Source organism: Quercus lobata, chromosome 12 (assembly GCF_001633185.2).
Source record: "Quercus lobata isolate SW786 chromosome 12, ValleyOak3.0 Primary Assembly, whole genome shotgun sequence".
NCBI classification, from domain to species: domain Eukaryota; kingdom Viridiplantae; phylum Streptophyta; class Magnoliopsida; order Fagales; family Fagaceae; genus Quercus; species Quercus lobata.
In genome coordinates this window covers 8,227,744-8,252,934 of record NC_044915.1, presented here as the reverse complement: position 1 = coordinate 8,252,934, position 25,191 = coordinate 8,227,744, and the positions used below count along the sequence as shown (strand labels likewise).

The following is a 25,191-nucleotide window of genomic DNA, read 5'->3' as shown; positions in this document are numbered from 1 at the left end:
CCACAATAATATTACACATCAAATACCTTTTTGATGGTTCAGAAATTGTAAATTGCCATTTCTAAAGTAACCAATGCATACCTTTAAATTTAATCTGGAATCATGCCCTGTGTTTGATATATTTCATACCAATATATTTTACTTCAAGTACTTTATATGTTAAGTGTTTCTCAATTATGAGGTATATTTAATGCTGAGGCAGTGGCTATATGTCTGCAGCCATGACAAATCAACAGCTAGTAGAGAGTGGAAACCGGATGATGGACGAGACTGATCAGGCCATTGAGAGGTCAAAAAAGGTTGGATTATCTCTGATGATCACTCTGTTATGAAATAAGTTTATTTATTTTGGCAAGTTGGAAATGGATAAGTTTCATAGGCTATTTTGAAGTGTGATCATGATTTCCTCTGTCTTATTTATGGAAAATCTCAACTAAAACTAACTCATGTACTTTATATCCCCACTCCCTGCCTCTAAAAAAGAGTAAGAAAGTCTAAAATTAGTTTTACTGTTTTTAAAGTATGGAATCATTGCAAAAGAAAAATAATTTCTGTATCTCCTTGTTTGTGGTAGACTGTTCAAGACACTGTCAATGTTGGAACAGAGACTGCAGCAGCCCTCAAGGCTCAGGTGTGTAATTTTTCAGCTTTAAAAAAATGGATTCCATGGAAGTTTATTAAGTCATATCAAATTTAACTTTTCCTCTCTCTCTCTTCTACAATTTTTGTTTTGTTTTGTTTTGTTTAATCTTTCAATAAATTATCTTGCCATGGAACTAAAGAAATCTATTATATTCATGTTTAGACTGAACAAATGAGTCGGGTTGTTAATGAGCTGGACTCTATCCATTTCTCAATCAAGAAAGCTTCTCAACTTGTGAAGGAACTTGGTAGGCAGGTCAATCTCTAAAAGTATCTTCTTCCTGTTCTTGTCATATATTGACTATTAGTTGTTATGTATTTTACTTACCTCGTTTATTTCATTAGGTTGCAACTGATAAGTGTATTATGGCATTACTCTTCCTTATTGTCGTTGGAGTCATAGCCATTATTATTGTTAAGGTAATATTATTATCTTTTATTTTCTAAATATTTGATTCTGCTGTTGCCATCTGATAACAAATTGGAATCAAATCCATGACGTCCCATTAGTAGATAGATCTGGCTTCATTGTTGTGGATAATAGGCTCCACCCCCCCCCCCCCCCCCCCCCCCAAAAAAAACCTTTTTTGTGGCTGTGGAGGCCCACATGCCAATTGTTTTTAAATGTGTCTAACTATATATATAGTATTGCCTAACCTATTTTTATGTTTCAATTGGGGCTTTTATAAGCAAGCTGATCTCAGGTTGACCTTGTTTGGTTAACCCTTATTTGCTTAAAAGCTGCAGGAAGACACTTTTATAATGCCAAATGGTGTAGTTAATCGTAGTGAATCTAAATCATTTTTTGCTTACCCAATTAAAAAGTAAAAGAATCTAATTCAGTATATCCTTTTCATTTAAAAATCATAATAACTCCACTAAATAAAAAGAAAAGAAGACGACAAACACAGTGCATGTGGGTGTAGAAGAGTTAATCGAATTGTTGTCAGATCTTCATGTTCGTTGGTAATGCACAGATTGCAACTTGATGTCATCTTTAGGAGAAGTTCAATTCCTTTTCCTTCTGAATTGATTTCTTTTCCACCACATTTGTAGAGGGAAACAATAATTTGAATTTTCTTATTTCTGTTGGATATAGTTTGATGAATGCTACAGACTGATCATAAAATTGGTGGAGATCCGCTTCAGTTGAAAACCAGTAAAATTTATACATATTTATGGGAAAATAAAAAAAGAAGTTGGAACTTACAGATTTTTTGGAACTTAACTACTTAAGTTGCATGTAATTTTGAGTTCAAGGACGAATCGCTTGGTTGTTTTCATAACTGTATTGTCCAGAAAGTATCTATTTCAATGCCTTTAAGATATGTTTATATTTTTTGGGGGAGATAACCTTCTAGAGCTTCTATATTATTCATATCAACAACAACATGTCTTAAACCTTGCATAGTGAGTTGGTATCTTAATCATTAAGAACATTCCATGTCTTTGCAGTCTCATGTGACTGTCAAAAGCCATTAGCTTGTGAAAGAGCTGGCAGTATAACGCTGCATTGCCCATTTCTTTCAATTTGCTTAATTTTTTTTCGTGAAATATTTATTTTTATTTCTCAGCTTGTGAACCCAAACAACAAGGACATCAGGGATATTCCAGGATTAGCCCCACCAGCAATGACTCGGAAATTACTTTGGAGTGCTAGTTGAAAATTTAGAAAAGGATCATCTAATGAGATTGTGATGATGATTTGTCATCTTATTGGATGGAATAGCTTAGCTTGTGATGCTGCTGGTGACACCTGGTTTATAGAGCTGGTCTACTTGAGTATGGATTTCTTTCTAGTGACTTTTCTGCAGAGTGGTCAAACTTTCCCAAACGATAGTCTCTCAAACAACTGCTGGGATTCATTAGCTTCAATTGGAAGTGGTCTGTATGATTATTTCTTCCCCGACTGAAAAATCATTCCTATTTGAGGGAAACTAAAAAATGTGTAGATTGTTTTGGTTCACACCATGTATTTGCTACACTTGTAAGATATTTGATCTGCATTTCATAATTTATTTATATTTTTTTTTGGGAAATATTTTTTATTTACTGTTTATTTTGAGATATTATATCAGCTATTTTTTTTTTATAATCCAATAGTCATAACAATGAGGAGAAATTCAAACTTCGGTTCTCATAAGAGTAGGTAATGTCGCTAAATTACAAGGCTCTTGGCATATCTCATGCACTGTTGATTCCAAGATGTTCTATATTTTGTCTTCATCTATATGTATCCATGATGTTTTATATTTTGTCTTCATCTATATCTATCGATGCATAGAGATGGAACCCAAGGTTGATTTATGGTGGATTTATAACTAAAGTACATAGTTGCTAGTTTAAATGTTCTGTGGAAAGTCCCAAAAAAAAAAAAAAGGCTTTGCAGAATGATCAAAATATGATAGGAAATTTTTTTCTTCTAAACACGAGAATATGAGCACCCCCAACCCCCAATAATGGAAAAGAGGTAGGAAATTACGTATTGGAAATGCTGGTCAAACATGTTGGAGATGTGCATTGTGAAATAATGCAAACTAATAATACTTCTTACAACCGTGATATTTATCCCAACATTGACGAAGGAAACCACTGCTTTAATATTTTTTTCCATTAGCAAAGACAATCTACGGTAATTGGCTATGGCTGTTTGGTTAACATACATGCCTCAAATCCCATGGAATATGGATGGCTCTAAATTCAAAATGACTATTAATCATCGGGTTGATTAACGGTGCAATTTTTCACTAGTACAAAATGTACAAGAGAATAGCAATTCTTTTCGACAAGCAAATCTCTATCTCAAGTAAAACAAGGTGTATGCCAATTTCTCAAGTAAAACACGGTGCATGCCAACTTTTGCGGGAGATTTCTTTAAATAGGTGATTTCACCATAAAAATCATTTAATTTTTTAATTATATATTTTTTTTAATCCAACATGAGTACATGATTATTGATTAAGCTGGATAACATTTTTAGGATTGATTTTTTTTTTTTTTTTTGGTCGGACAAGTTTGAACTTGTTCAGAAACTACTCCTCCAAAATGGGTTGGAGCTAGTAATCTACTCCAAGTCTCCTAACTATTATGTGCCATTTCATAAAACCCATAAATATATATTAAATCACATGATTTATTAAATAATTTAAGGATAAAGTTTAGCTACAAAATTGGATGTAAATTAAGGCTACAATCTTACTTAATAAAATAGACATTATTATACATTTTAAAAATCTAATCGATGAATTGCATGTTCTATACACTCTTAATACACATGTAAAATTTTGTGTCAATCGGATATTATTTACTATATGATCTATAAGCTTATATTTTATACATAATTTTAAATTACAAAAACTTGCAATTTAAACTGGAATGCCACAATTTGGTTCCTAAACCCAAAAGGTAAAAGGACCTAGGCCCAAAGAGCCCAATACAATGAATTTAAAAAGAGTGGGTTAGAAAATTAGGCTCTAATGAGTTGGGTAACAATTTTAATGGATTCAGATGATAAGAAAGTAAAGATAGACAAGTTTTATCTAAAGAAAATCGTCCTCGGCACAATCCGAAGAGATCAATTCTTATATATATCTCTTTTGAATTTGGTTACAAGTCCAGTTCTAGTTTCTATCGTGTTTTTCTCCCAATTCTCCGATTCCTTTCCCTCAAGGTCTTCTTTCTATTTTATACTATCTTATTTCTTTCACGTGTAGATTAGATTGTTGGTGTTAATCCTTGTTCCATCAGCACCTTCCTGAAGTCTTTGGGAGTAGCTGTAAAGCTGGAAATTACTGTTCAGATATCACTTCCTCATTAATGCGGTCAGAGAGTTAGCTACAGAGCATTCAATGCGGTGGTAGCAGCTTTCTCTTAAATATTTCATAACTTTCTTTTGTCCTGTGCTTTCATGATGTATATCCTTATGAATAGAATCTCCCGGAACGTTGCCTCTGGATGGCAGACCGCACTTTCTAACCTCTACTTTGCTCAGCCGAGGAAGCATCTCTCCTCGGACCACCTTCTTGGACCATCATGACCAAACCCCTTTCTTTATTCACTAATACCGACTTCCATAACAACGTTTACCCGTCCTCGGACTACTAGCGTCCTCGAACTGGGCCCCTGGCCCAATATATATTACTGAGGCCAAAGAGTTAGCTACAGAGTATTCAATGCGATGATAGCAGCTTTCTCTTAAATATTTCATAACTTTCCTTTGTCCTATGCTTTCTTGATGTATATCCTTATGAATAGAATTTCTCGTAACATTGCCTCTGGATGGCAGACCGCACTTTCTAACCTCTACTTTGCTCAGCCGAGGAAGCATCTCTCCTCGGACCACCTTCTTGGACCATTATGACTAGACCCCTTTCTTTATTCACTAATGTTGACTTCCATAACAACGTTTACTCGTCCTCGGAATACTAGTGTCCTCAAACCAGGCCCCCGTCCCAATATATACTACTGGGCCTATCATCCTTACATAAACAATTTATTGATAACATAATTATTGATCTTCAATTTTCTAGAAATTTTGCAAGTATAGAGAATATAATAAGAAGATGTAATCCAGTGGACTTGCCAAAATTTACCTTCAATAAAAAAAATATTGAATGAAGTTGTAGTCTTAGGTTACAACCAATTTTGTAGATAAATTTTATCTATAATTTAAACAAGGCATATGACTATAAGCACTTAGTAATCTTTTGGTTTGGAAAATTTTTTGTCATTCTTTTCTCATATAAAAGAAATATCATGTATACAATTTTTACCCCTTCAAAAATTTATGCAAATTCTATATAATTAAATTATAATTGAGATTATATCATTTGACTTAATTATGTAAATTATTAATAATTAAATTACAATTGAGATTATATCATATGACCTAATTAAATAGATTTATTTTCATTATAAACTTATAAAATTAGATTTATAAAACTAGAAAGATGGCAAGCATTTTTATTTTTTATTTATTTTGCAATGGTATTATAATATCCATCTTAAACTCTATGTTCCTTTCTTAATGGGTATAAAGAAAAATGTCATTTTTACTACAAAATTGATAAGCTATATTATCATCAATAAGTTAAAAATAATAATTAGAACTTAGATAGTCCGTGTCTCAAATAGAGACCACATATATAAGGTTGTTAACAAAAAAAAAAACACTTAAGTTTAATTTTGCATTGTTTTTATAGTCAAGTCTAAACTTAAATGCCCCCTCAAAAAAAAAAAAAAAAAAGTATAAAATTAAATGTAATTTGGTTGTTGAATAACTAAATATAAACAAATTTTTTTCCAAATTGAACATGAACGGAATATGTACAGGGTGACTTATTTACAACATGTAATAAGTCCGATATGGGTGGATGTGGGGGGGAGAAAATAGAGAGACAAGAGAGAAATTTTAAAATCCAATTGACAACCTTGTTAATAACTAGAACATTATCATAGGTACTGTTTAAAATTTAATAAGTCGGGTGACGTAAATTTTTTAAATTCTTTTTAATAATAATTGAGATGTCATATATAGGAAGAGTTTGGATACAGCATTTTACTGCGTTTTCAAAGTCTGTGTTTCAGTTTTTTTTTCTTGGATGCGCCTCTGTCACTGTTCATTGTCCATAAACAGTGATTTTAGGCTTATAAATAGTAAAAAACAGAGTGAACAGTAATTTTTCACACATTAAAAAATTATTTTGCTATAATGTTTTCAGTTTTCAGTTTTAGCAAAAATAAGTTGTATCCAAACGGACCCATAATTAGTTTATGATAAAAATGATGCCATGATAACCTCTAATCTTGAATTTTTTTATCATCAAGTTTAAACTCAAATAGCTTGACTTATTTACAACAAGAAGTCTTTCTCAAAAAAGAAAAAGAAAAAAAGAAGAAAGTCTAATCTAAACCCGGGGGGGGGGTGGTAATGATGCCATGATAACCTAATCTTGAATTTTTTTATCATCAAGTTTAAACTCAAATAGCTTGACTTATTTACAACAAGAAGTCTTCTCAAAAAAGAAAAAGAAGAAAGTCTAATCTAAACCCCGGGGGGGGGGGGGGGGTAGTAATTAGAGAGAAAAGGGAAAAAAATTAAAATATTACTCACATCAAACTATAGTATTCATATCAACTTGTGTAAAAATTTCTATTTATTTTAGGATAAGAATCTATTTTTCTTATTTTACAACATTACTTTTCAAAAACACATACATCAGATTATCTATTTTAAAATTTATTTAAATAAATATTCATTATTCATTAACATAACCACTTATTTAAAAAACCCACATCACTCACATGCACACACCCCAACTGAAAAAGTAAATTGACAAATTAATGAATAAAATATGCATTTTTACACATGAATAGTGGCCATGTAAATTTACACAAGTATTATAGCTGTGGACATGATATGCATAATTTTAGACAAAATAATATGAGTAATTTTTTGAGGTGATTGGCTAAAATTTTGCATTTATGTCATTTTACATTGACCGAGACAAGTTATTTTGAAAGAATAAGGACTAAAATAAAACATTTAAAAGATAATGATTTTTTTAAAAGAATTTGATAGTTGGAGGGGGGGGGGGGTTTAAATTACCATTCTCTTAATGATTAATGTGAAAATTTAAATAAAAAAGTAATGTGAAATTTTATTTTTTATAGCTAGTCAAAATCTATATATATATATATATATATACATATATAATTTGGTTAATAAATGTCCTAAGGCACATGTTAAGGATCAATAAATATTTGACTATGAATTGTAATGCATGCTTTAAAAAAAAAAAAAAAAATACACGTTACACACTCGAATTCATAGTGATTATTATTCTAAAAAAATCGTAGTGGTTACTTGTGTTTTTCTTGATATTTGTGTGTAGTTTGATGTTATTTTTGAATAATATATAAAAATATCACTAACTGATATATATATTCAAAAAGTGATGGTAATGAAAAAAAAAAAAAAAACCTTTAGGTCAAAAACAATATAAAAACTTAATTATAAAGAGCTTTTCTAGCTTGTCAAAAAAGTAAAGTAAAAAGAAAGGCACATCAAATTAATGCTAATGCTCAATGATTTAAGATATCTCGAGCTTTTGAAAGCAGATGATTGTAATGCATGTTCAAGGTAACCCAAGATGTTATCGACAATGCCCATTTCTTTTACTTTTGTCACTCTTAGATAATATTAATTAATAACATGGCTTTTTCTTTTGATTGTGGTACATTGTGATTGGAAATGGCCAATGGTGCATTTCACACAGCTCTTTCCACAAAAGTTACCATGTGGTGGTTTTCAGTGAGTTTCCACACTAACACTAATGCTAATTACTTTTAACTGCAAAGCAATCGGCTTTTGGTGACCTCCGCAAATCACGCACAACTCTTGACAACTTTGTTCAATTTTCAACACTAATCATTTCATCAAACCTAGCAAATTCCACTGAAACACCATGCCGAAGTAATGATGGTTTCTTGGAAATTTCCTCTCTCTCTCTAGCATTTTCCTAGGTGGATTGAAACCTTTAGGTCAAAAACAATATAAAAACTTAATTATAAAGAGCTTTTCTAGCTTGTCAAAAAAGTAAAGTAAAAAGAAAGGCACATCAAATTAATGCTAATGCTCAATGATTTAAGATATCTCGAGCTTTTGAAAGCAGATGATTGTAATGCATGTTCAAGGTAACCCAAGATGTTATCGACAATGCCCATTTCTTTTACTTTTGTCACTCTTAGATAATATTAATTAATAACATGGCTTTTTCTTTTGATTGTGGTACATTGTGATTGGAAATGGCCAATGGTGCATTTCACACAGCTCTTTCCACAAAAGTTACCATGTGGTGGTTTCCAGTGAGTTTCCACACTAACACTAACGCTAATTACTTTTAACTGCAAATCAATCGGCTTTTGGTGACCTCCGCAAATCACGCACAGCTCTTGACAACTTTGTTCAATTTTCAACACTAATCATTTCATCAAACCTAGCAAATTCCACTGAAACACCATGCCGAAGTAATGATGGTTTCTTGGAAATTTCCTCTCTCTCTCTAGCATTTTCTTGGGTGGATTGAAACCTTTAGGTCAAAAACAATATAAAAACTTAATTATAAAGAGCTTTTCTAGCTTGTCAAAAAAGTAAAGTAAAAAGAAAGGCACATCGAATTAATTCTAATGCTCAATGATTTAAGATATCTTGAGCTTTTGAAAGCAGATGATTGTAATGCATGTTCAAGGTAACCCAAGATGTTATCGACAATGCCCATTTCTTTTACTTTTGTCACTCTTAGATCATATTAATTAATAACATGGCCTTTTCTTTTGATTGTGGTACATTGTGATTGGAAATGGCCAATGGTGCATTTCACACAGCTCTTTCCACAAAAGTTACCATGTGGTGGTTTTCAGTGAGTTTCCACACTAACACTAACGCTAATTCCTTTTAACTACAAAGCAATCGACTTTTGGTGACCTCCGCAAATCACGCATAGCTCTTGACAACTTTGTTCAATTTTCAACACTTATCATTTCATCAAACCTAGCAAATTCCACTGAAACACCATGCTGAAGTAATGATGGTGTCTTGGAAATTTCCTCTCTCTCTCTCTAGCATTTTCCTGAGTGGATTGATACACATTGAGGAGAAGGAATGGAAATTCTTTTACATATGCGTAAGGAACCTTAAAAGTTGTGCTTGATCCTCCTTTCTCTATGTAAAGAAAAATTCTAGACACATCGTAAATTTCATCGAAAGAATTCATATACTCTCATAATTTTGTACTGTGATAGGAGCCAAGTGAGGTCCACCACAATACAAATACTTACTAAGGGGCTGTGAAATCATCAATTACTCTCAAGGGAAAAAAAAAATTAAGGGAATAGATTTGGAAAAAAATAAAACGAAAAAAGAAAGAAAGAAGAAGGACAGAAAATACTATTTATGCATGTGTTTGGAAGTAAAAATGAAAAGAAAGGAAAGAAAAAGAAGGAAAAAATAATGCTAAAAAAATTATTTTATTTTTTATTTTTTGTAAATTATAAAAGAATAATTCATTAGGAAGAATCAAAAATAATTTTACAAAATATTCAAAATTTTTTTTAATACTTTTACGAGGGTATAAGAGTAATCTTGTATAAAAGTTAATCATTTTTTTTCCCTTTCAAATCCACAGCTTCCATGCATTTTTCCATTCTCTACTTCCTCTCGTCCAATACAACCAAACTTGAGAAGATGCGCCTAAACTTGAACCTGTAAAGCACTAATCTGAGTTGTGAACGTTGAGACTTCCCTAAATTGTGAACAAAAGACTAATAAACACATATTAGCAAGAGATAAACCTGACAACCTATATATCCCCAGACCATTTAGTCTTAAGATACCCAACAGTACTCCCCCTGAGTTCTGAACAATTTGACTTCAATTGCAGTTTTTCATAAAGACCAAAAAAAAGAAAAAGAAAAAAAGAAGGTAACCTTTGATCCATCTGATGAAGAGAGAGATTGAAAACATTGCATCAAATAGTTTTTCTTCTTTCATGAATTATTTTCTTTCCAATTTTTCTTCCGTTCTAACTGAATGTATATTTTTCTTCACATGCAGATCTATACCGGGATTCAATGGCTTCAAGCTCGTCATCTTTCCCAAGTTCTTCTTCTATTTCTTCTACTAGCCAATGGAAGTATGATGTTTTCCTGAGTTTCAGAGGAGAGGACACCCGCAACACTGCTACAGACTTTCTAAATTATGCTTTAGAACGGAGGGGCATTTACACTTTCAAGGACGATGAAAAACTTGAGAAAGGAAAAACTATTAAACCAGAGCTCTTGAAAGCCATAGAAGAATCAAGATTTGCTGTGGTCATTCTCTCAGAAAATTACGCATCTTCAACTTGGTGCTTAGAAGAACTTGTAAAGATTATTGACTGCAAAAAAGAAAAGGGAATGACAGTTGTACCTATTTTTTACAACGTGGATCCATCTGATGTGCGAAAACAAATGGGAACTTTTACACAAGCCTTTGTTGAACATGAAAAACAATTCAAGGAGAAAGTGGGCACATGGAGAGCTGCTTTGAGTCATGTGGCCAATATTGTCGGATATCATGTAAATAATAGGTAATTTTATTTGATATATATTCAGCTAACCCACTTTTATATATGTAGCTCCATTTAAACCTTTAATAGATCTATTTTTATTTGTTTTTAAATAAATATTAAACCTTTAGCAAATCTCATTTAATTTTTTCATAGCCAATCAATTTACAAATTTTTATTTAGGGCAACATAATCGAACACCTAATATCTACCATATTTTTCATGGGCCCTATTCATTGGTCATCAATTCTTGTTCTCTCTTTATCGCAGCCCTCTCTCAGAAGCTGTCCAAAGCATTGTGGGACTTATATCACATAAATCAAGTTGTGAATTCTCAGAAGTTACTGAGGGCCTGGTAGGAATAAACTCTCAACTGGTGGAATTGGAGTCATGTTTAGCTTTATGGTTAAATAATGAAGTTCGCTTTATAGGGATTTGGGCAATGGGGGGAATGGGCAAGTCAACCCTGGCTAGTGTTGTCTATAGGATGGTTTCTAAAGAATTTGAAGCTTGTTGTTTTATTGACAATGTTAGGAAAAAAGATGTACTTTCACTGCAAAAAGATCTTATTACTCAAATTTTGCACGAAAAAAATTTGATAAAAAATAAATATGATGGAGTTCACATGATCAAGAAAATGTTACAGCATAAAAAAGTTCTTATTGTTCTTGATGATGTAGATGAATCAAATGAGTTAAAAATGTTAGTCAGGAAGAGTGATTGGTTTGGTTCGGGTAGTAGAATTATCATAACAACAAGAGATAAGCACTTGTTGAAGGAATTCCCTGTAGATGAAACATTTGAAGTTAAAGCATTGAATTATGAAGATGCTCTTTGTCTTTTTTGTTCAAAGGCTTTTAAAAAAGAACTAAGTCCATATAAATATTTAAAGCTGTCCAAAAGTTTTTTAGAATATGTTAATGGTCTTCCTTTAGCACTTGAGGTTTTGGGTTCATTTTTGTTTGGAAGAAATACTGCTGAATGGAAAAATGCATTAGAGATGCTCAAAGAAGATCCCAAACCAGAGATTAATCAAGTACTAAAAATAAGTTTTGATGGACTCCCTAACTCAGTGAAGGATATATTTAAAGATATTGCGTGCTTATTTAATCATGAGAAGAAAGATCATGTTTTACAAATGCTAGATAGTCTTGGCCGCTATTCCCAAATTGGATTGAGCATTCTCATTGACAAGTCTCTCTTGAAAATTTCCGAAAATAATAAATTGTGGATGCACGATTTACTAAGAGATATGGGAAGGGATATTGTTCGTCAAGAATCTCGTGATGAGCCTGGGAAGCGTAGTAGACTGTGGCTTTATGATGATATTGATCATGTGTTAAAAAACAATACGGTAAGAGGTTATTTACTTGAGCTCATATTGTATTTTCCTATTCGGCAAAGTTGAAATATGAATAGTTATGCTAATAATATATTTTTCATTTAATGAATTCCTTTTTTATTATCAGGGAACAGAAGCAATTCAAGCCATAGATATTTGGGAAGCCAAGGATACAAGTATTTATCATGAAGAAAAAGAGGCAAGTTGGTTAGGTTTCACATCTTCCAAAAAACAAAAAGTGTCACTTTGGAACCCTAATGCCTTTTTCAAGATGCCCAAGCTAAAATTTCTGAGAATTCGTAGTATTTGCCCTCAATTTGTCCCCGAGTATCTTCCAAATAAATTAACATATCTTGAATGGAGTAATTATCCTTCAAAATCATTGCTATGTCTTTTGCCAAATGAGCTTGTTCAACTTCGTTTGCAGTGTAGTAAAATTGAACTACTTTGGGGAGGAATGAAGGTAAGAGTGTTAATAAATATCCTCATACAAATTTGCTTTAAAACTTCAATAAAAAACACTAGAAAGTTAATTATTCTAAACTTTTTTCTTTTTTTGATAGAATTTTGACAAGTTAAGGTTCATCGATATGGCTGGCTCCTCAAACTTGATTATAGCCTCCGACTTCAATGGAGTCCCAAATCTTGAGGAATTAGTTCTTGCAGGGTGTTCAAATTTATGCGAGCTTCACCCATCCATTGTAAAACTGAAAAAGCTTAAACTTCTTGATCTAGAAGAATGCCAAGAACTAACTAGTCTTCCAGACAAGTTTGAAATGGAGTCTCTTGTGACTCTTAATCTTTCTTGTTGCTCAAAAGTCAAGAAAATTCCAGAATTTGTGGGAAACATGAAGCTTTTACAGAGACTTCTTTTGAAATGCACTGCTATTACAACATTACCTTCATCTATTGAATGTTTGACTGACCTTAATATTTTGATCTTGCGGGATTGCAAACAATTAGTGTGTCTTCCTAACACCATTTGTAGTTTGACATCGCTTAAAAATCTTGATCTTTTTGGATGCTCAAAATTTGACAAACTGCCAGAGGACTTGGGGAATATTGTAAGTCTAAAGGAGCTTTATTTGAGTGAAACAGCTATAAAGGAATTGCCTTCATCATTTGAATTTTTGATTGGCCTTACTTCATTGGATCTAACCAATTGCAAAGATTTTGTGCTTCTTCCAAGCGCCATTTGTATTTTGAAGTCACTATTTATAATTAACCTTTCTGGATGCTCAAAATTTGTCAACTTGCCAGAGAATCTAGGGAAGCTCGAAGGCCTGCTTATTCTTTCTTTAAAAGGAACAGCAATAGAATTGTTGCCATCATCTATTGGATGTTTGACTTGCCTTGGGGATTTGGATATAAGGGATTGCAAAAATCTTTTGTGTCTTCCTAGCAGCATTTATAATTTGAATATGCTAAAAAATCTTTATCTTTCTGGATGCTCTAAATTTGTCAACTTACCAGAGAATCTGGGGAATCTCAAAGGCCTATTTAATCTTTTTCTAGAAGGAACAACAATAGAAGTGTTGCCATCATCCGTTGGACGTTTGACTGCTCTTCGTGAATTGAATCTAAGTGATTGCAAAAATCTTTGGTGTCTTCCTAGCAGCATTTGTAGTTTGAAGATGCTAAAATATCTTTATCTTTCTGGATGCTCAAAATTGATTAACTTGCCAGAGAATCTGGGGAATCTCGAAGGCCTATTTCATCTTTCTCTAAAAGGAACAGCCATAGAAGTGTTGCCATCATCCGTTGGACGTTTGACTACTCTTCGTGAATTGAATCTAAGTGATTGCAAAAATCTTTTGTGTCTTCCTAACAGCATTTGTAGTTTGAAGATGCTAAAAAATCTTTATCTTTTTGGATGCTCAAAATTTGTCAACATGCCAGAGAATCTGGGGAATCTCGAAGGCCTATGTCATCTTTCTCTAAAAAGAACAGCAATAGAAGTGTTGCCATCATCCGTTGGACGTTTGACTGCCCTTCGTGATTTGAATCTAAGTGATTGCAAAAATCTTGTGTGTCATCCTAGCAGCATTTGTAGTTTGAAGATGCTAAAAGGTCTTTATCTTTCTGGATCCTCAAAATTTGTCAACTTGCTAGAGAATCTGGGGAATCTCGAAGGCCTATGTCATCTTTCTCTAAAAGGAGCAGCAATAGAAGTGTTGCCATCATCCGTTGGACGTTTGACTGCCCTTCGTAAATTGAATCTAAGTGATTGCAAAAATCTTTTGTGTCTTCCTAGCAGCATTTGTAGTTTGAAGATGCTAAAAAATCTTCATCTTTTTGAATGCTCAAAATTTGTCAACTTACCAGAGAATCTGGGGAATCTCAAAAGCCTATTTAATCTTTCTCTAAAAGGAACAGCAATAGAAGTGATGCCATCATCCGTTGGACGTTTGACTGCCCTTCAGCATTTGAATTTAAGTGATTGCAAAAATCTTTTATGTCTTCCTAGCAGCATTTGTAATTTGAAGATGCTAAAATATCTTTATCTTTCTGGATGCTCAAAATTGGTCAACTTACCAGAGAATCTAGGGAATCTCGAAGGCCTGTTTAGGCTTTCTCTAAGAGGAATAGCAATAGAATTGTTGCCATCATCCGTTGGACGTTTGACTGCCCTTCGGCATTTGGATTTAAGAGATTGCAAAAATCTTTTGTGTCTTCCTGAAAGCATCTCTCAACTCTCTAGAATTACAAGGCTCGACTTGGATGGTTGCAAGAGGCTTCGATGGTTACCAGATATTCGGTCACAAGATTGTACTATAAATGTAAACAATTGTACCTCACTGGAGAGATTCCCAGAAAGCCCAAAAAATTGTCCCTTCTGGTGTCGTCATTTTGATTTCTGTGTCGCGTGTGTCAATTGCTTCAATATTCAATTCTGTGTCAAGGTATTTCTCTCTCTGTTTTCTAAATATCATGTACTTGGGAAATTACCTAATACTCTTCTTCAGTATATATCTATCTATTTAGCTATCTCTGTCTGTGTGTTGGTTTTAATTTTATTATTATTATTTTTTATAATGTAATTTTCAACATCACGCTTTGTATATTTCAGGGACTACTAAGTGGTAAATTAGTGGGGAGATTACCTTACGTTCTTCCTGGAAAAGAAATTCCAAATGGATTTGAAACGGCCAACATACGTGATAGTTTAGTTTTGGCATCTCCAAGTTTCCACAGATGCGATTATTCAGTGAACATGCAATTGCCTCTGTCGGGGTTTGATGAGTTGCAGGCAATTCTTTTGTGCGTTGTTTTTGTACCCTGCGAGCATTATAATCACCCATATAAAACTCTGATTGAAATCAAATCGAATAAAGTATGGTTTCAACGTATTGCGTCAGAATATGGTAAAATTGAATCGCATCACCTTGCGCTGAGCCTGCACTATTTGAATTTCTTCGATCTGGAAACCCCTGGCTGGTCTATTGATGAGAAGGGATTCCATGAAGTTGAGTTTACAATAGCTACCAGGAACGTGGAGGTGGAGACAGTAGGGTTCCGTTTGTTAAACAAGCAAGACATCAAACCAAAGACTCGGAGGATTGGGAGGAAGTCTGGGACGATGGGACACGGGCATAGATTGTGAGGAATCCAGTCAAGAGAATTTTTTTCCTCATCTTTTACCTGTGAGTTATCATCTTTCTTCCTACCATTATATAATCTAGTTGTTTCCTTCTTCTTTTTTTGGGACATATACTAGCATTTCTTTTTCTGTTAATTTTATGTTATTTTGGGCTAAGTATATGTAATGCTCTGTTAAACTTCTACTACAATACAAATGCATATTGAGATTTCTTGTCCCTCGGTAACGGTTTGTTATAATTCTTGTTTTTCTTTTTCACCAACGGTCCGACATATATAATAATGTTTTCTTTTTTCCTTACTGGCGTTTGGGACTATTATTCATATTGATTTACAAAAGTCTCCTAGCTTGGCTCCTTAGATGTTGATTTTGCTCTATGATTTGCACGCTTGCATGTAATTGAAGTTAGAAAAAGAAAAGTAACAAAAAAGTGAATTGAAGTTTGCAAAACTTTTTTCTGTTTGGTAATCAAAGAATGAGAAGTGAATAAATATTACAATTTTTCAATGGTATTGTGTTATAATTTGTACAATGAATTTTCTGTATTTAGTACGCACCAACACTTCCTTTGGGTTTTCATCCTATCATCTTTCGGTGCAAAGGACATGTGTTTGTATATCCCAGGGGATAGTATGCAGAAACTAGCAAACCCACAACCAGCATCCATAATGTGAACTACCCTGCAGACATAGGTCGACTGTCTCACTGGTAGTCATATTTCTTAACCTGACATGACATGTCATGACTCATGACACTTGTAATTCAGTAGAGTTTAAATGTTTGCAGTATATGGTTTTAACTCTTAATAGGCCTTGTTAAAAGGCGAGCTATTGCGTATCGCTTATGTTTGTTGTATCAACTATAGATTCACTGTCACTTACAGTGAAACATTGAGTCTTGTACATAGATGTTATATATTGCAATGTAGGACAGAGATTCTGGATCTACACCCCATTTAAGCTATTTCCAATTTCAATACCATGAACATCCTGGTGCATGAATGCAAAAGTACGACTTCTTATTGTGGTATTTAGTAAGATATGTATACTTGCAAGTAACTACTTTCGTGTGTGTGGTTTAAGTAGAAGTGTCATCATTTTCCAGTTGTTTGACTGGCAGATATGTATATATGGAAAAATAACCTTATTATTTTTGTTTTTGGACTACTTTGGTCTTATTCGGTCCATTATATCTACTTTGGTCTTATTCGGTCCACTGTGGTTTCTAGAAAAATCGGTCTAGTACATTCTATTTACTTTATTTGATCCTATTCAGTCAACTTTGGTCATATGAGATCTATTTGGTTCACTGCAATCCATTATTGTGTAGTTACAAAATACAAGATTAGCACATACATAATGAGCCACGATTAACGAATGTACATGACGTCAAAAATAACAATGAATTGCATAACCTCTACATGAATGATTTGGAAATCCACTGGGAGGATTCACTGCAATCCATACCAATCAAAGAAAATTCAAACTTTAAAAAAGATAGAATTGGAATTGTTCATACATGAAAAATCGTCCAACATCAGAAAATGATCCAAATTCTTCAAGTCAATTCTGAAAAATTTAATACCCAAAATATAGAAAGTCCAGAACAAAATAACCATGAATAAAAATTGACACCAACCAACTAAAAAAACAAATTACACAGCTATATAAAGGTTCTTGAATCCCAAACACTGTAAATAAAACCCCAAAATTATGATGTGACTTGTAATATTATTTTGAATTAGAAAAAAAAGTTAACACTTAAAATTTCAAAATTACTTAAAAAGTTAACATTACATGGATAAGTATATGATGCAAAATTGATGTTGGAAAAACTGATCCACAAGCGGTTAGTTTTTCTTGGTGACTCCCATTGGGAGAAACCAGTGGAAGTTCCTTCTTTGCATGCTCTCCACTGTAGTTCCTAAAAAATATTCAATCTATGAAGTGAATGGCAACCCAATTACAAAGCACATGCTGTTCTTAGTCTTCATGTGCAATGACTACAACTAGACAGTGGAATACTACAGGTTTCAATACATACATTACTATATCTTCCCTCTAGCTGGCTCCACTGGACGAAATAGAGCACCTATGAGAGTGGTCTTCCCACTGCCAGTTCTGCCAACAATACCTATTTTGTGCCCTTCCTCAAATGTGCAACTGATCCCCCTCAGAACAAGTGCATCAGGCCTATATTTGATCTGTTTTATCATTGGTATTCTTAGAATCTCAGCATAAGAACCTTCTTTAATTTTAACATTAAATCAAAAAAATAGTTACCTACAAACCATGTATGTCAACTTTACCCACAGATGGCCAATTTGATGGAGGCCGGTTCCCTTCTAATGAAAACATTCTTCAGGAAGGTTTGGTGTAATGCCCTTGTAAAAACCTCAAAGACCCTCGAACCTACAAGCCCCAACAAAATAAATTAGCCTTATAGATGAGAAAATGTCTCAAGTTTATAATGAAAGTAAGAATGTCTAAAAACCTAAATCAAGTTTGTGACTCAATGGGGTGAGCCAAAATCTCCCACCTTCACAACTTGAGATCATTAGCTATTTATTCTCTTATAGCATTTGCGAGAAAATGCACAGATTTAGTATTTTACTTATAGAAAAGACCAATGTGTTTGCACTCTAGTTAGAGCTTTCCTTCTTCGGCTATGAAAATTAAATCTGGGCTAAATACTTACCGTGCAGTTTCCTTCACAAGGAATGAAAGGGTCACATTGTCAAACCTGCAATGGAGCTCTTACAACCTGGAAATCAAAGTCACCCAACCATATAAGAAGCAATGATTAACTAACAAATGAAATCAACAATTCATGGTCTAACACCACCCAAGACAAATGCTTACCTGGAATGGAAGAATAGCAGCAATTTTAGAGGATGCACCCAGAATAGCATAATCCTCTATATTCTGGGAAAAAAATGATGTACACTGTAAGAATTAATATACCATCAAACATTCATATCAGAGATACAAACACCACCCAATTAATAACATCACAAAGCAACCAATTATACTCCTGGAACTATGTGTAACTTATAGAGTTGTAAAAGCAGTGCAAAAGCCTACACTTAACTCCAATGAGTCTTTCTTAACTTAAAATATTCCTCATATACAATACTCAGAATGCCACATATTCCAAATGCTTTAGATAAATTATAATGGACAATACAACTTATTGTGCCTTATATGTTGATAAGTGGAGTAATATTATAGATAAATAATGATGAAGTATGATATAAACTCCGAAGATAACATACTTGTAATACTCCTATAAACTTAGAGGGCACTAGCCATACTACCAAAATTCGTCGATTATTAATACTCCTATATACTTATTTTTCTTAAAAAAAAAAAAAAAAAAAAAAAAAAAAAAAAAAAAAAAAAAAAAAAAAAACCAATGGAATCTCAGTTATGGACAGGAGATCCATTCAGACAAATGTGTGACATGGGCAAGAAGATATATCCAAGTTATCACGCATCTCACCTTGGTATATTTTGTTTAGATTATATCCACCCACATCAAGGCCAAATGACAATTGGCATAGCAAATGCCAGCAAAAACAAACTAAAATCCACTATACAATCCTGCATGTACACAACCTATCCAGTCCAGTAATAGAACCACATATTCAACATACAAATTTCTGTTAGTTACATCTCTCCATTAAACTAGGACTTCAGTTATCAAGAACATGACAAGACAAGAAATTTCCAAATTTTCCAAAAGGGAGTAAGGGACCCATTTGTCAATGCAGACGTGTACATTGATACTTCTAGTATACGAACATTTATACAGTTATGCAGACCCAAATTCCAAAGAGCATTGATTGTAGTGACTTACCAAGAGTTTATCATCACTTTCAGATTCCCTTCTATTACTTCCAGGGCCTCACTAGGTATATGCATGTATTGATTTACCCTTTCTACAGAAATGACATAATTTGGTAAAGTGCACTGATATTGAATTGAGAAGACAAGTGACATGTTTAATGAAAGACCATAACAAAGTGTCATTCCAATAAATCCTGCAATAAAAGGAGAAAAAGTTATAAAGAATCTAATATGCATGTTTTACAGCTCAATATAACTCCACAATCATGTTTAAAAAACCATCTCCATTAAATTGAAGCATCTATACAACAACTGTAAATTGTTACAGATAGAAAAGATAACTCTTCAAGGTAAAACTCACCAGAGTTAACAGTTCTGGGAAGAAGCCATGACCGTGCAGAGTGCTGAAGAGGCAAGAACTGTACTAAGTGTTTCTAATCTTAGGATGAACCACTCATTTGCTGCAAATCTATGGAAAAAAGGACTAGCATTTCTGTCAATCAATTCAAGAGGACCAATAAAAGAATCGGTCTTCGTCCTCAAAAGCTCTTATAGTCATGGCGCCAAGCATTGTAGAGACTCAGATAAATGATTTACTACAAAGGAGTTGGTTGTGCCATTGATCCGCATAAACTTCGTCATGAAACTCTTTTACGAAAAGTATCAAATTACTTCTTCTTGCTTATCAACAATGCCACACATTTGTTTCTCAAAAAAATAAAAAAAACAAATTACTCTCTTACAACCCACTTTACTGTAGCTAACAACATATAAAAACACAAGAAAGTTTGGCTTCAAATGAATACCAATCGAGACATTTGTCCATTTGCAATCAAAAGTCCAAGCGCAGAAAAACTTCCTAATACATCAATAAATACAATACACCTTATGGGTTTTCTCCAAAATATCAATTTCTTGACAACAAACACATTGAGAGCCAGTATTCTCCCCAAGCAATGATCCAGAAATAGATGCACAGCCACCAAGATTCTCCCCAATTAGAACATTTTGCATGCTTATTCTAGTCACCTATACACATGAAGAATAAGCACACAAGGACAATCAGACTCAATGGCCTTTTCGTGTCCACCATTGCAGTTAGGTCTAAAAAAAATACTACTTTAAAAGAAAAGTGAAACGGAACTATGCAGTCACCTATAGGCAGGAAGTATAAGCATACACTAAGGCATTTAATGATCTTTTCGTTTCCGCCTATATGCCCTGACTGGTCTAATCTTACCTGTTTCATCAAACACAACAGCATAATTAAATTAACATAATCAATCAAATGCGCAGTATAAGTAGCTCAAGAAGATGGGAAGTGTAGACAAAGTACATACCATCACCGGTCCCGCAATCGGGAGCATGCGCACGCGGGCGACGCGATCTCCACAAAGCCTCCACCAGCTTAATGTCCTCAGCCAGCATCTACTCAATCTGTACAGCCTCTCCGTGGGGGGTTTGAGATGAAGCTAACATGGTGGGGTCCACATGCACTAGAGGTGGGGTGGGCATGCCTAGTGTGGGGACAAATATGCATCCACCATCATGGGCAGATCCACTGAAAACTGGGGGCGACATACGGGGAAGGCCCCCATAGTCCGTGCTAGCACCATGGGACGTAGTCTGGGCTGGAACAGTGCCCTGATGACCGACGCTATGGGATGGCCCAGCACCATCGCCAGACGTGCATCGCAGTGTCCTGCCGCCGTCATCAGACAGTACCTAATCAGTGCCAAGCCATGACTCTTCTGCACCCGACTCATTCCCTTCCTCGTAGATGGGACCCGGCTCGGTCGTACGGCCGCGACCAGCTTGACCACCTACACGATGTCCACCCCCACGAGACCCACCACGTTGCCCGCCACAAACTGGGGCCTGTGTAGCAATGTCAACTGCTTCTGCAAGCGCATTCACCAATTTAAGTCGGCCTAGCTCCTCCACAAGCTCTAGTGTAAATGTAAGGTCAGTGTGCATGTCAGAACCTTCATCACACCTCTGTATAGGCCTAATCATCGTCCGAACCTACAAAACAAGGGCGTCGTAAAAGCAAGAACGCAGGTATGATGCAAAACTTGGATAAATCTGTTCCAAAATCAAAAGAAAAAAGTAATAAACATAGCTAATGAAATCCTTATATTACTTATAATTATTAAGCATCTTTAAAAAGACAGTGTATAAAAATAGGGGTTCGCCCCCCCGTGCAAAAATTTATAGTTCCAATCCAGCACTCAGGAATTTTCAATTTCCTGTTATGTTTATCACTATGCAATCTAAACATTGGGATAATACTTCTAAAAAACACATATGGTTGGTTGTACATAAGTTCAAATTAGCATAAGTGAAAATATTAGAATTTCACTTCTGTATCTAGGCTTCACCAGAGTTACAACTCCATTAATATCACATTGCAATCAGGACACATATTTTGAAGTTATTATTTCCTAAGGTACACGTCCAAATCAAATGAATTGAAAATAACAAACGCGAGCTTAAAGTTTCAATTAAGGGAAGTACCAAAAATTACAACATATATCATACTTGAATCTAGTAGTCCAGCACATCTCCTTGCTGCATACTTGCAAGATTTGAAATGACCTTTAAGCTGTTGGGAATTGCATTCTACCAACAGTTTAGTAAGGGACTTCCCAGTCCTAGAGGTAATATCTATCAAGGAATATGTAATTAGCTTTCAGTCCTAGAGGTAAGGCTATCTGAACTATCATGAAATGTGAATTTATCACTACTAAACAGAGTTGCACCGTCCATTTGAAAGTACAAGCCAACCAAAAACAAAATAAAAATAAACAAAAAATAAAAATAAAAGAATAAAACCCAACCCAACCCACCCTTTTTAAAATTTGAATGTAATTATATGAACAAAGGTGTGGTCATCATTAGTCATTGCCAATTAACCATTCCTCACGCAAACAAATTGGATCAAGACAAATTCAGTTCGTTATGAACAACTTAAATCATGCAGTATTTTTTGACTTTAAAACATAATGACAGACTCATGCAGTATTTTTTGACTTTAAAACATAATGATAGAGAAACTTATAGAGATGTAACAACAATAATTATTTTGGAGTTTTGCATGCATGATAAAGCTGCTCAAGATATTTAATCGAACAATGGTTTCATCCATAAAATAGGAATTGTTGCCTCAGCATGAGTTCCCAGTACGCAGACTCTGGTGTTATGTACCACCTTGTGTTGCGATTGTACCACATCATGTACTCAACGAGGTACGTATCATCACCGTCTAGGAGAGAGGACCTGCGAACTACATTCTCTCGGTTGGCCCATTGCTGAATAAAGGGCACATGTTCTTCCTCCCAGTTCTTCTCCCATTTACCCTGGAGGGATATCTTGTGAAGGGTAGTCGACGTATCCACGACACGTGGAACTGGTTGCTTCATCCCAAACTAACGAAGGACCCGCTTAGGATGATGCCACTCCACTATCCAAAAGTATATCAATGGCACCTCGGCCCTCCAAATATGCTGCCCGGCAGTGCAATACGCAGGTAGGGAGCCCAGCGTATGCGTGTACGACTCCCATACAATCTGCATAAGTGGATTATGTTTGTGATAGTGAGACATCATACTAATTTAAGATTATGTTTGTGATATGTAATATGGAAAGCATGGAATTTCTTGCTTCTATTCGTATACAAAATCTTCAGGGATTATTGGGCAGAAAGTAAAAGAACAACAACATTGACCTGCAGAAAATATTAAAAGATCTAGGTTGTTCATGTCCACCATTTTCAGCCCCATGTTCATATGCATAACATTCAAAGCTAACTGACACCATCAGATACTAGGGTTTTCAATCTGAACCAGACTTAGAGGAGGGTACTAGAGCATCCTTATGGCTGTAAGATGAATCCAAGTTGATGTTTTTGCAAAATCTTTTTATCGTAATAGAAATCATGTACTAGATTAATTGCATTAGTCATTAACAATGTTTCAATGAATGAGAACAAAATGACTATTAATCATTCTAACACTAAAGTAACTGTACTTAATTTTCTCTTGAAGCTATAAAAAATATGGGGGGAAGACATATATAAGGTCTGCTGAAGACATTGCATTTCAAGTAGCACTTTATATTGCAAGAAATGGAAACTATGTAAATTATTACATGGTATAATCCTCATCAAATACTGTTATTATATTTCTATCTAAATATATTTTCTTATAAATTTTAGTGTTGGAAATTACGTAAGCCTTTTAGTTATCTCAAACTAATCATGTCAATGTCTAAAATTACATTCCTCTTGATGAATATGGTGAGTAGCATATTTTGCACGCTTCTAAAATTATATGAATAAAGTAGTCATTAATAATCCACAGCTTTTAATAATTTTAGGACTATTAAGGCAGCTAAAGTGGGGACAACTTAAGGAATTGCATGCTGCAATTAAATTGTGCTCTCCAACTTTGGTGCAAGGAGCACGAACTAACTTTTCATTTAGGTCAACAACAAGAGGTAATGTGTCAAGCGTCTTTATGTTTTCTCATATATCACTGATTAACACTTATTTGTTTCTTTAAACTTAGGCCATTGTTTTCCAAGAAGACAATGGAGGCTGTGCAACATTTCTTTCTAACTATGCAAAACAAAATGTTACTGTACATATTCAAAATATACCACTTGAATATGTAAATCGAAGTCAAACAGTATTCTACTAGACTGTAAAAATATAACCTTCAATTCAGCAAATGTAAATTATAACTTACAATGTAACAATGTTTTTTGCATCACAATAACAATGTTTGTAATCCTGGATACCCCTATGTTAGAAGAATAAATACTAAATTGTCTACTTATTAGGCAGAGCAATAACTATGGTTTTAAGCTCATAACATTTTATTAATTAATTACAAACCGTACAAGCTTAAATTTTATTTGTTTAATCAAATTTGTAGCATATATTGTTTGCGTTTTGAAAATATCATTTGTATTCTAATATGCCTTGATTCCCTTGTTTTGAAAAGACCCATATTTGTCAAGTTTATAGTAGGAAATTTGTTGTTTAGAATTTAATTGATATCTTGTGCATTTACAATCATTCGGCTTATATAAAGTCTTAAGAAATATTGTTTTGAAATTTTTTCTTTTCTTTTGATGGCAGGCTAAAAGTTCTATTTTCCCTTGTGTTAAATAGGTTGAAACGGTGTATAATGACATAATCAGTAAATCAACACAAACTTTTGATTCAGTTAGTAGCTGGAAAGAATTTAAAGATGTCATCGTGAGTTTCAAAGATGCATCATTAAAATCAAATGAATTACTTGAGCACACAAATACAACCAAAGACAAATCTGATTATCTTTGGTATACTCTTAGGTAAATTCATTTCTCATTGAATTATAACCAATTACATAATCCAATATGTGTGCCTTCTCTTCATTGCATCAGATTAATGACATTTGTAACAATTGGTGGAGTTTTTTTTTTTTTGTTGCAACACAGGTTTCAACTCACTTTGTCTTGCACTAAACCAAGACTTCATGCTCAATCTTTTGCGCATGTTGCGCATGCTTTTTTGAACAACATATACATAGGTAAGTTACTTATTTAGTTCAAACATCTTGGAAAAGGGACAATTTCTTCTTTCTTTCTTTTTTTTTTGGGTGTAAA

The 25,191-nt window shown here is 34.0% G+C and overlaps 3 protein-coding genes across 7 annotated transcripts in view; all 3 read left to right on the top strand.

Moving 5' to 3' along the window:
- LOC115972189 (novel plant SNARE 11-like) overlaps nucleotides 1-2,664 on the top strand; it is a 29,394-nt gene extending 26,730 nt beyond the window's left edge. Inside the window, exons 6-10 of one of the 5 annotated variants that reach the window (XM_031092390.1) lie at nucleotides 220-299; nucleotides 575-631; nucleotides 806-898; nucleotides 988-1,062; nucleotides 2,217-2,650. In XM_031092390.1, coding sequence (XP_030948250.1) covers nucleotides 220-299; nucleotides 575-631; nucleotides 806-898; nucleotides 988-1,062; nucleotides 2,217-2,306 — 395 coding nt within the window. In that variant the 3' untranslated portion in view covers nucleotides 2,307-2,650. Of the gene's footprint in view, nucleotides 1-219; nucleotides 300-574; nucleotides 632-805; nucleotides 899-987; nucleotides 1,063-2,216 lie in introns of all 5 variants that reach the window. The other 4 variants (XM_031092388.1, XM_031092392.1, XM_031092391.1 and 1 more) reach the window with 4 other exon arrangements.
- Nucleotides 1-25,191, top strand: part of LOC115972196 — a 55,901-nt gene that overhangs the window by 13,707 nt on the left and 17,003 nt on the right. The gene's annotated exons all lie outside the window — the stretch shown is intronic.
- On the top strand, nucleotides 10,273-16,675 carry LOC115970175 (disease resistance protein TAO1-like). The gene is made up of 10 exons (XM_031089838.1): nucleotides 10,273-10,769; nucleotides 11,019-11,584; nucleotides 11,684-12,102; nucleotides 12,218-12,553; nucleotides 12,654-12,771; nucleotides 13,054-13,908; nucleotides 14,050-14,121; nucleotides 14,263-14,434; nucleotides 14,507-14,993; nucleotides 15,161-16,675. The coding sequence occupies exons 1-10, from the start codon at nucleotides 10,273-10,275 to the stop codon at nucleotides 15,692-15,694; spliced, it is 4,056 nt and encodes a 1,351-aa protein (XP_030945698.1). The 3' UTR covers nucleotides 15,695-16,675.

Excerpts from the sequence above, each read along its gene's own strand:
- LOC115970175 (XM_031089838.1), top strand. The coding sequence starts at position 10,273 with ATGGCTTCAAGCTCGTCATCTTTCCCAAGTTCTTCTTCTATTTCTTCT. Across the intron at positions 13,909-14,049 it reads TGATTGCAAAAATCTTTTGT|TGTTGCCATCATCCGTTGGA; the intron begins GTCTTCCTAACA and ends CAGCAATAGAAG. Across the intron at positions 14,994-15,160 it reads ATATTCAATTCTGTGTCAAG|GGACTACTAAGTGGTAAATT; the intron begins GTATTTCTCTCT and ends TGTATATTTCAG.